General features: G+C 38.1%; 1 protein-coding gene across 5 annotated transcripts in view; it reads right to left on the bottom strand.

Moving 5' to 3' along the window:
* Positions 1-12,468, bottom strand: part of MIA2 (MIA SH3 domain ER export factor 2) — a 481,197-nt gene that overhangs the window by 126,389 nt on the left and 342,340 nt on the right. For 2 of the 5 annotated variants that reach the window (XM_069082292.1, XM_069082293.1), the window contains exon 1: positions 1,372-1,622. The exons of 1 other annotated variant lie outside the window; for it this stretch is intronic. In XM_069082292.1, coding sequence (XP_068938393.1) covers positions 1,372-1,486 — 115 coding nt within the window. In that variant the 5' untranslated portion in view covers positions 1,487-1,622. Of the gene's footprint in view, positions 1-1,371; positions 1,627-12,468 lie in introns of those variants that run through there. 2 more of the 5 variants (XM_069082294.1, XM_069082295.1) reach the window with 2 other exon arrangements.

Here is a 12,468-nt window from a genome sequence, read left to right as displayed (position 1 = left end):
TTAATAAGACCACTAATTAAATTTAAATATCACATAAAATTACAAAAATTGAAATGTCTTCTTTATTATTGATCTAAACCAGAAGTTTCAACCAAAAGGCCCATGGGCTACTCCCAAGTTCACCCCAAACCAGACTAAAATGCAATTGGGAAATATTTAAGAGGATAAATTAAAATGCAATAGAATATAGACACTGTTAACGTGTGATCAATATGCAACCAGAGGATCCTTACATATGGTTTAGCGGTCCTGTTTCTATTTGAATTTGACATTGCTGGTCTAAACTATGACTTTATAGATGTGAATATGTGAGAAAAATAGAAATTCAAGACAGAAATTAATTACAAATGAGCAGTTGAATGATAAATCTTGTTCCTCACATTAGTTTAATTTTCAGAAAATGGATTAAGAAAAGCACTTTTTCAAAAGTTTAGAAATAAAGACTACATATCAGACAGATGATAATTACTTGTTTGGAGACATTCAAATCTATTAGGCTACAATTATACCACATAATATTAGGAGACCTGGGTTTAAGAGAACAACTCAAATTATGTTGATCGTGGATGGACAGTTACTTAATCACTCAGAATATTAGGTCCCAGGTCTGTAAAATGGGGAGAATAATAACTCAAAGAGTTGTTGTGAGCATGGAACAATAAATGTAAATAGAGTACTTTGCAAATTATAGGGTCAACTTAAGGGTAGATGTAATAACCAAAATATTTTTTGTAGTAGATTTAAAAAGAAAATCTAACTTGCATTGCTCATATATATAAACAAAATCATAAGAAAAGTGTTTGATATAATTTAAAGATTTGCATAAGGAATACATGAAAAATTAATAATGAACCCATGAGGGTCAGGGATGTTAAAATTTATATACACATAAACACACACACACACCCCAGTATAAATCATGGTGGCTCACATATATTTTTTAAACTGTTGGAAAAAAAATGAGACTCGGAACATGGTTGAAAATTAAGATAAAGCTTTTGTTGTATAAATCAGAAAGAGTACAAACACAAGGGACTTTAATGTCTTTATGTATACCAGTAAATAAAGCGGTGAATAAGTGGGAAAATAAAATAGTAAATAATCAAGAACATTTTAAAACACTAACAAATTTGTTTGTGATGACTGGGAACACCCTTATGTCATCTGAATTTATACTGAACTTTGACCTTTTGACCATTTCTATCAGGTAGTACCACAGAATACTTCCCTTCTAACATTTTTCACAGGCAATCTACAAAGTTAACCTTTATAACTTCATCTTTTCCCCAATGGTATATAAATATTTATACCAAATATTTTCATTTTAATATTCATGCTAGGTATTTATGCTGCTATTTTCAATATACTTACTTTCACATTCCACATCTCCGCAGTTTTTAAATTCTGCCAGCAGTTTTGTACTTTCCGAGCTCTTTATCAAGGAAATGACTAGAAAGAAAATTCTGTGAACTCCGAACTGTCCCATGACAAAACAGAAAATAGTAATTCAAAAAGCATTCAAAATGTATTATTCGCATGAAAATACTGCCTCCAAAACAAGAGATGCATTTTCACTTGCAATAACAAAAAGTTTTTTAAAACTTTGGCAGATATATTTCCTTTCTGTTTGCCAGTTTAGCTTACTGGATAAATGTTCTCTTTCTCAATCTGTACTGACAACTATTTAGATAACACATCAGTATTTAATTATTAACAGATTTGTTTACTTTGTCTATTTTTTTATAAGGGTAGCCCACATAAATCTGTCTCATTTAAAGCTATATACAGCATGGATTTCTTTGAATGCATAGCAACAAAATCTCTTCCTGTTAGTCTTCAGAAAAGTCAATCAATGAGTATTAATTGATTACTTACATGTGTATAATGCAGCTTTTAGTTATAGGTTGGACATAGATTCAGTAATAACTTGTCTAAAGAAAATGATCCATTTTTCTAACTATCATGGGGAAAGCTGTTAAAAATGTAATTATAAGAAGTAATTTTTAATTGTATTGGAAGGTATATTTATTCCTACTTAATCCAAACAAAAAAATCAACTCAATTAGACTTTAATTTCATACTAGAGTAGATAAAATATGGCAAGAAAAAAGTTTGAAAAACATTAGATCTATGGAACTAAATAGAAGTAAAGTGTCATGTTTCAATATCTGGGAAATGTTTTAAAAGTCCATCTTTTCTTGCCAGATTTCAATACATTTGTTCAGGTTCTAAAATAACAAAATCAAAGTTTGTGGGATATCTCCCTTAGTGTCTGAGAGAAATAGCTCATAAAGCCACAGTTCCCCCTAGTGTCTAAAACAAAACAAAAAGACAACAACCACAAAAATGACAAATACAGCATTACAAAAGCTAGGTGAGTTCTGTTTGGGGCTAAAAAGCTTGCATGCCAAAGTTATCTTGTTACATGTACAACCCCCAAGCCACCCTGACAAAGAGAAATAAATAACACAAATGCCATTTACAAGCCCATCCATCCCCTGCTAAGAAAGAAACCTGTAAGTTCTCAGAAGTTTTTCAGGATCTGCAGTAAAGAAAAAAAGGGCTGTGTCTTAAAACAGGCAAGCTGTTTTTCTCCCCACAATGAAAAGATAACTTGATTGTGAATTCTAGAAATTGTAGTCCTAGAAATAAAAAATTATATTTTCCAAACTTGGGAAAGACTATTACAGGCTCTGAGCTGGGGCTAGTAATGCTGTCATTCCAGGGGTTTTTTGACTGATTTGCAATAGAAAGAAGAGAGGCATGGGAATCAAAGAGGGAAATTAGACACTTTGCCATGTCGATTTCACATTAGTAGCAGCTCCTGAGGAAACAACCATTGGTTGATAAATTGCAGAAAGGATTTTCATCCCTGGTCTTGGAGTTAGGAAGACCTGAGTTCAAATTCAGCCTCAGACACTAACTGAATGACCCCAGATAAGTCACTAAACCTCTTATAGCCTCAGTTTCTCTGCTGTGAAAGGGGATAAAAATAGCACCTATCTCACAGTACTGGGAACATCAAATGAATGATATATGTAAGGCACTTTACAAACCTTAAGACTATATAAATGCACATACCAGGAAGCTAAGTAGTGCAGTGGATGGAGGACTGTGCCTAGAGTCAGAACAGACCTGGATTCAAATGGAGTCTCAGACACTTATTAGCTGTGTGACCCTAAGCAAGTCACATAATGTTTTTCTCAACTGTAAAATGAAGATTATAATAGTACCCACTTCCCAGAGTTGTTTTGAGAATCAAATGAGATAATATTTGTGAAGTGTTTAATACAGTGCCTAGCACATAATAGATGCTTAATAAATGTTTACTGGTTGATTGTTCTTTAAGTGTAAATATAACTCCTGATTTAATTTGCATCTTTGAAGACATCTTGCCCTTTACATAAAATTATTATCAATCATAATCATTTTGTGGCACATAACAGGGGGGAAGGAGAGTGAAATGGAGGAAGCCAGTGTCTAGTTAGGCATATACAGGAAAAAAAATAAATCAAGAGATTAAAACCCTGTCCAAATAGCCAGGATTTAATCTTGGCTTGGTTGATTGAAAGAGAATCTTATGGTTTTGGTTATTAATCATTTTAAGTGTCTAAATGGCAGAGAAAGATTATCCAAGTAATTTCAGATCTAGTGTGGATTAGAACTCATGTGGCTCCAAGGAAAACTCCAGCTTCTGACATAGTAGGGATGGAATAGCAAGGTGGACTAATTAGTGATGCTCTGTGGGAAAAGAAAGGCTAAATCTTGTCTTACAGTGAAACTGATGAGGGGGATGGCAATAGGTGTGACAGGGGCTCCAATCTACCATGTTTCCCCAATAATAAGACCTATCCCAAAAATAAGCCCTCCCCTTACTGTGTAAGATTCCTCTAAAATAAGCCCTCCTCCGAAAATAAGCCCTATTGAGATTGCTACGCGCTATACACTACATTACAGTACTCTCTGTATGCACCGTTCCCCCCCTCCCCCCCCTGAAACGCACGCTGCGCTCCGAGCTGCATCCAATCAGAGCTGCAGCAGTGAGCGCGTCATCCTGTTCTTTCCCAGTGATTTGCTTGCTGGCGCCATTGAGAGCAGTACTGCGGAGGAGAGCTGAGGCAGGACAACATAAAAACCCGGTATGTAAGCGGGAGTGAGGGGGCATGATGGAGGAGAAAAAGGGCATGATGGAGGAGAAAAGAAGAACTCAGGGGGCATGATGGAGTGAAAAGAAGGACTGATGGTCATAATTTTATTATTCTGTCTGTTTTGACCCCCAGACATGAGTATAAAAAGGAAAAGCTATACTGTTGAGTATAAGAAAGCAATTGTAGAGGAGTCACATGGCAAGAATCTTGCAGTTTTCTGTAAAGAAAAACTTTTGGGTCTTCAAATGGTCAGAAAATGGAGAACAGATTATAATAACCTCAATCAACAGGTGGATGAGGGAAAAGGGAAAAAGCGCAGGTCTGGATCAGGTCGGCAGCCCTTATATCCTGACTTGGAGATCCTCATTGGTGAATGGATTTCTGACAGGAGAGCAAAGGCCTTGGTTGTGCGCAGGGCTGATATTCAAGCATTTGCCCTTTCAATGGCACCAGAGTTTGAAATGGTCTCAGAAGGATTCAAAGCATCACAACACTGGTTGGACGGTTTCCTTCAATGGTATGAACTGTCCCTACGTAAGAAGATCAACAACACTGTTTAAGCTGGAAGATGCTGAAGTTATTAAACGTGCACTTGCATTCAAGTCCTTTATTGATAGGATCGACATTTCCAAGTACCAAACCTGCAATATGATTGCTATGGATGAAACTGCAGTGTTTATGGGACAACGATCTCAAACAACAATTCATCACAGGGGTGCAACGTCAATCTACATTCCCACCACTGGCTATGAAAGTGCACGGGTCACCTGTGTTTTGGCAATTCGTTTGGATGGAAAGAAAGCCACACCTCTAATCATCAGTAAGGTCAAGAAAGATAAGCTTGAACGTGTATCTGGCATTTACGTTCTTGAAACCAAAAAAGCCTGGTGTACACAAGCTGTTATAAGAAAGTGGGTTGATCAGGGGCGGCCAGGTGGCTCAGCGAGTAAGAGTACCGGCTCCAGTGTTGGGACGACCTGGAGATTGAATCCCGGGCTCAGACACTCAGCACCACACCCAGAAATAACTGGCCGTGTAACCTTGAGCAAGTTACTTAACCCCAATTGCTAAACAAAAAAAAAAAGAAATTAAATTAAATTAGAAAGTGGGTTGATTTAATGCTGCCACTTGTTATGCGAGGTAACCAAAGAGGTCTGATAGTCTGGGATTCAGCCAGCACTCACCGTGCTAAAGAAATGAAGAACTTCCTTGCAGAGAGAAGAATAGATCAAGTAATGATTCCTGCAGGAATGACTGCCTATCTCCAGACCCTTGATATTGCAATAAAGAAGCCATTCAAGGACCATTTGCACATGGAAGTCAATGACTACATTGAAAATAGAATGGAAAGAAATCAGCGTGGAAACTTTGTGAAGCCCTGTCTGCAAGAAGTCGTGACTTGGGTGAAGAAGTCATGGGATAAAATTACTGACAGCTGTGTCGCCAAGGCACTATGAGCAGGTTACCTGGACAAGACATATTCATTTAAAGAGAGCTATATTGCTGGACATGACAGATTGGGTCCACTTCTTCTGAAGGAAATGGAGGCGCAAGACATCCAGGACGGAATTCAGGGTATGGACACTTATGACGATGTTGTTGAAGAAGATGACATGATCATTATTGAATAAAGGTACATTTTTTTGTTCACATTTACCTGTTTATTAAAATTGCTGTCAATGTTCATTAAAATAAGCCCTCCCCTGAAAATAAGCCCTCTGGTGTTTTTCTGTCCAAAAAATTTAATAAGACAGTGTCTTATTATCGGGGAAACACGGTATTACCAGAGTCCCTGTAGTTTAGTCTGGAAGGAATTCACTAGGCCCAAGCAATCTTGAAGTCAGGCTTGCAAAAGTTTATTGTTACGCTTTACAGCAGGCAAGAGTTCTTAGGGAACCTGTAAACTTAAAAGATGTCACAGGTATAATTTTTGAGGAGTCATGACAGTAAATCAGATGTCAATTATGCTATCTAGGTGAGTAAGGGTGGGATTAGGGAGGAGTTAAGGAGTGGTCAATGCTTAAAGGAACATGCACTTTTAATATCAACTTCAAAGGCTTATTGTCCATAATTCACTGGGAAATAGCCCAAGGAGGGGCTACCTGGAGGTGTGGTTTTAGGCTTGAAACGTCACTAAGTCAGCTAGTGGTCAGGGCTGACTGAGAAATGCCTAGTCTGCCACCCATCAGTGTCATGTTTGACAAGATGGATATTAGGAACCAAGGCCAATAGAGACTCAGTGTGTGTATAATTGGCTAAGGAGTTAACGTATAGATAGTGCATTGAAGGACTCATAGATGCAGCTGGCCATTATACTAAGGGGAGATAACATTTGCCTAAGCTAAAATGTTTGTAGATGGTTTAGTGAAGGATTCATAGGTGTAGCTTGTTATTGTTCCAAGCAGAAATAAACAGTTCATGAGTTGTTGTTGGGCAGAGTGCTGGCAGGGGCAAGGGGTAGAGTTAATGCTCTGAGACTGGAGGCGGGGGAAAGTATGATTTTACAGACTGGTTTTACAAATTGATTTTACAAACTGATGTTACAAACTGATATTTTAGACTGATGTTACAAACATAGACCCCAAGCACCCCATCAAAACCAAATGGTTCTAAGTAGGAACTAGTCTGGAATAATTTTTTTCCACTTGGGATTTTAGATAATAATAATAATGGCTAATATTTATATAATGCCTTAAGATTTGCAAAGCACTCTACAAATTGTTGACTGGAAAAATGTAATTTGGCTCTTATGACAAAATACCCCTACAATGCAAGTATGTAAAAGCTAATAAACCTAGAACCTGGGCATTGTTGCAAAGTGCTGTTGCATCCTTGTTGCATATCCTTGTTGTTAGAACAAAGTAAACCTCCTCTGGTTAACAGTTCAATGACTGCGAGTGTCTCATTTTGTCCCAATATCTAACATGAACTGAAGATGCTAGCATTAAATCCACCCCTAACAATAACCAAACAAGGGATAGAGAGGATCACAAAAGACAAGATGGACAATTTTAATTAAAATACTAAAAAAAAATTTGCACAAACAAAACTAACATTGTCAAAATTAGATGGGAAACAGATTAACTTGGGGGAAAATCTGTGTTTATATCCAAGGATAATTCAAATGTATAAGACTAAGAGCCCTGCCCCCAAATTTTCTTTTTTTTTAAAGGCTGAATAAATGTTTATTGAATGAATGGCACTGGATATGGCAATTTTTTCCATCAAAAGAAAGCAACATTCGTTTTTCATTAGTTTAACTGCAGAAACAGTTACAAAGGTGAAAAGTTAACACCACTTAATTTTAAGACAACTGACATGACCATGAGTTCTTCTACACCAGAGCTAAGGGAACATGGAAACAAAGCATTAGGAAAGCCTGCCCTTGGCTTTGCTTTCACACCCTCCTACTCCTGCTCCTTACAAAAAGTGGTGAAGGGATGCCTGAGGTGAGCTGGTGCCTTCATGCTTTGTTTCCTGCTCCCCCCTTGAAACAATGGCACAATGGTCAAAGGTAGGTAGTATATGGAATTTTGAAAGGAAAAAAATCCAAGCTATTCCAAATCAATGACAATTAGAGAAATGCAAATTAAAGCAACTCTGAACTTCCATCTCATTAATAGACAAATGTTGGAAAGGCTTTGGGAAAAAAAAAAAGCAAAATAATGAATTGGTGGAGTTGTCTAACCATTCTGGAAAGCAATTTGGAATTATGCCCAGAAAGTCACTAAACCATTTATGATCTTTTGATTTAGCAATACCAGTGCTAGATCTATATCCCAAAAAGATAAAAGAAAGAGGAAAAAGATCAATATGTCCAGAAAATATTTATTTTAGCTCTTTTCATAGTTGCCCCAACCTAGACATTGAGGTCTACCATTGGAGAATGGATAAACAAATCATGGTATGTGAACTTAATAGAATGTTATTGTGCTGTTATAAGTGACAAAATGTACAGGTTTAGAGAGAAATGGAAGACCACTATGAACAGATGTAAAATGAAAAGAACTAGGGCAGTTTACATAATAACAGCATTATAAAGAAAAAGAACTTAAAACGACTTTAGAATTCTGATTATCGCTATGATAAACCAACATGCCAGAGGACCACATGCTGTGCAGGGTTTTCTCCATCCCCTCTACCTCAAGAAAGTGAGCAGACTGCCGGGTCAGCTCCGCCTCCCCCACTGGGTCTCCACCCTTTCCCAGTTTAAGCACACTTGCATAGAAGTGGGCAGGCTTCTGGATCGGGCGGGGGAATTTCAAGGTGTACTGACCAATCACTGCTTACTTAAGACCCCATTTATAAGCTGAGGTTTTGCCCCAGATCGGGGCTGCCGTTGGCTGCTGCTACAGCTATTGCTGTACCTGCGATGTGTGGTAGTAACTGCTCAGCCCGCCGAGTGGCCTGATCAGCCAACATGGCATTTAAAAGGTCCATTCTAAAATTATTACTTGGGTCTTGCTCACATTAATCAAAGTACAGCACACAGATGAAGTACACTCTTACCAGAGAGATAATGGACGTAAAATGCTGAAGGAGACACATTTTTCAGACATGACCAGTGTGGTAATTTGTTTTGCTAGCTATGCATAATTTATATGAGGGTTTTATTTTTACTGTTCCTTGGTGGAAGACAGGGGAATGGGAGAGATACATAATAAATATCTAAAATAAATAAACAAACCAAAATAAAATGCAAAACAATATATTTACAGACATTACTTCATGACATTCTGAAACTCGAGGTGATCATGCATTTTTAACGGACTATTCTGATTTAGTGATAAAACATTAAATGAAAAGAGCTCCCTTATGTGTATGAGTATGTATATATGCATGTTTATGGAGGTATATATGTACATATATGTGTGTATACACACACAGATGTGTTTAATTGTAGCCTTCTTTAGGGTGGTGGGAGGTGGGAGCGGAAAAAAAAATAAGGTAAAAAGTACACAGCAGAAAAGGAAAGGAAACCAACAAAGAAGCAAAGAAAAGCTAAGCAGCTTTGAAAACAATATATAGCTTTTCTTGACATGGAAACTTACTTTCTTATGGTCTGTGTACATGACAATATTTTTTCCCTTTTTAAATTTTGCATTTAAGTTTAAAATAAAAAAATTATTTTTAAAAAAGATGAAAATAGTTCCCTCTAACCCCACCATTCCAGAGTTAGGGGTAAAAATGAGAATTTCGTCTTGTGTTTCACAAACACACAAAAATTAAGGCTATTCCCTCTGTCAATCATTCAATCAACAAACATTTATCAAGCACCTTCTATGTGCCAGGCACTATGCTAAACACTGGAGATTCAAAAAGAGGTATAAAACAGTCTCTGTCCTTAAGGAGCTTACTACATAATGGGGAAGACAACATGCACACAAAGCAAGTTATATACAGGATAAATAGGAAAAAACAGAAAGTACAGAATCTTTTTAATTTAAAACATTTCTATTTTCAATTACAAGTTCTCTCCTTTCCATCCTTCCCTCACACATTGAAAAGGCAAGAAATATAATATCCATCATACATATGAAATAATTCACAACATATTTCCACATTAGCAATGTTGCAGGAAAAAAACTCAAGAAAAACAAAGAAAGAGAATAATGGTATCTTCAGTCTGCACTGAGAGTCCATTGTTTCTCTACCTGGGGGTTGGGTGGGGCCATCTCCAATCATCCTAATTCATATCTTCCTTCTTTCCTTCCTTCCTTCCTTCCTTCCTTCCTTCCTTCCTTCCTTCCTTCCTTCCTTCCTTCCTTCCTTCCTTCCCTCCTTCCTTCCTTCCTTCCTTCTTCCCTCCCTCCCTCCTTCACTTTCTTTCCCTTCCCTCTTTCCTTCCCTTCCCTTCCCTGAATGTAAATTTTGATGGCTGAAACCTGGCAAGACATCTTGGGGTAAATTTACTGGCTAGATTCCTTTCTTAAATACTATGCCTTAAACCCAAATCACTCTGGCTGTCATTGATTGGCCAACAACCCATCCCAAGCACCACTTAGTGGTCATTCATTGATGGCTCAAAGTGAATGTAAATAGTAAATGTTTCTGTTTTGTACAGAAACTCCGAGGATCTTCCCCTCCCAGATTGTTTTTTTTTGGGGGGGGAGGGGAAGGGGGACAGAATTAGGCTTAAGGCTGGGACATTCCTTGGTTCATTTCTTAACTGCCTTAATCACTAAATAGGCATTGCCTCAAAGTGAGAACTTGAATAGACCTTAGCTTAAAAAGACCAAGGTCTCCCACTGCATCCTGAGCCATTTCCAGTAGTCCTGATCTATATCTTGCAACTGGACCCAGATGCTTCCAGAAGGGAAAATGAGGCTGGTAACCTTGAACAGTTCTCCCACTTAAATCCTATTCACTTGTAAGTCAAGGTATACCTTGCTGACGCCATAATCCTCTTAGAGAAGGAAGGATGAAACAACAGCTGGTGGTGAATGGTGTCTTTCATCATGAGTCCCATGGAATTGTTGTGGATCAGTATATTGATCAGTTACTAAATTTTTCACAGTTGATTATCATCTGCTGTTACAGTGTACATAGTTCTACTCACTTCACTTTGCAACAATTCATAGAATTCCTTTCAGGTTTTTCTGAAACCATAATCCATTTCACCATAGAGAAGACATTAGAATTAAGAGGGGTTGGGAAGAAGCTACCTGTAAAAGATGGAATTTTAGTTGGGACTTAAAAAAAGTCAGGGAAGTCAGTAGATGGAGTTGAGGAGGGAGAGCATTCCAGGCATGGGGGGAGGTGGGATAGTCAAAGAAAGAAATGGAATGTGGTGGAACTGTCCATTGTTGCTGGATTAAGGAGTAAAGTATAAGAAGACTGGAAAGGTAGGAGGGGGCTAAGTTATGAAAGGTTTTGAATGATAGACTATTTTGTGCTTTCTCTTGGAGGCAATAAGAAATCACTGAAGTTTGAGTAGGGGAGACAGCTGAACCTGTGCTTTAGGAAAATTACTTTGGTGACTGAATGGAGAAAGAATTGAAGTGGTGAGAGATTTTTGATAGTACTTTTTTCCAATTATATGTGAATACAATTTTTAGCATCCATTTTTACAAAATTTTGAGTTCCAAATTTTTCTCCTTCCCCTCCCCTCTTCCTAAAACGGTAAGCAATTTTATATAGGTTATTTATGTACAATCATGTAAAACATATTTTCATATATGTCAGCTGTGAAAGAAGAAAGAAGTGGGGAGACACTTAAGGCAGACAGACCCATCAGCAGAAGAGAGACTTAAGGCAGGCAGACCCACCGGTAGGCTATTGCAATAGTCAAAGCATGAGGGAATGAGGGCTTGCACTAGAATAGTGGAAATGTCAGAGGAGAGAAGGGGGCATATAGGAGAGATGTGGAATAGGTAGGCCTTGGCAACAGTTTGGATATGGTGGATGATGATAGGTTGAGAGCCTAAGGGACTGGGAGGATGCTGTTACCGTCCACGGGGTAACAGTTGGAGGGTTTAGGGGGAAAGAGAATAAGTTCTGTTTTGGGCATATTAAGTTTAATATGTCTACTGGACATCCAGTTTGAGATGTCTGAAAGCAGTTGGAGATGTGAGATTGAAAGTCAGCAGAGGTGTTGGAGCAGGAAAAGGTAGATTTGTGAATCATCAGCACAGAGATGATAATTAAATCCATGGTCAATGATGAGATCACCAAGTGAAGTAGTGTAGGGAAAGAAAAGAAGAGGGCCCAGGACAGACCCTGAGGAACAGGGTTGTGTTGTGGATGGTGTGTGATTTGGATGAAGATCCAACGAAGGAGACTGGGAAGTGGTCAAACAGGAAGGAGAAGAATCAGGAGATAGTGGTGTCCTGAAAATCTAGAAAAAAAGAGAACTTCAAGGAAGAAAGGATGACCAACATTGTCAAAGGTTGCAGAGAAGTTGAGGAGCATGAGACTTAAGAAGAGTTCATTGTATCTGACAACTAAGAGATCCCTGGTAACTTTGCAGAGAGCAGTTTTAGTGGAATTAAAAGGTCGGAAGACAGGTTGTAAGAGGGGCGTGGAACCTGTGGCCTTGAACCTTCTAGATCCTCAGGTGCAGTCTTTTGACTGAGTTCAAGTTTTAAAGGACAAATCCTTTTATTAAGGGGATTTGTTCTTTGAAGTTTGGATTCAGTCAAAGGGCTGCACTTGAGGACAGAGAGGGTCACATGTGGCCTGGAGGCTGCAGGTTCCCACCCCTGAAGCAAGAGTAAGAGAAGACAAAGACAAAGTGAAAGGCACCTATTGTAGATGGTGTTTTCAAGGAATTTATCTACAAAGGGCAGAAGAGATATAGGATGGTCTTCAGTATAGTTGG

The sequence above is a fragment of the Petaurus breviceps genome, unplaced genomic scaffold (genome assembly GCF_028583685.1).
Source record: "Petaurus breviceps papuanus isolate PSGF00001 unplaced genomic scaffold, PetGlider_PUasm1.0 164, whole genome shotgun sequence".
Lineage (NCBI taxonomy): Eukaryota > Metazoa > Chordata > Mammalia > Diprotodontia > Petauridae > Petaurus > Petaurus breviceps.
The sequence above is the reverse complement of the archived record's forward strand: the minus strand, read 5'-3'. Positions and strand labels throughout refer to the sequence as shown.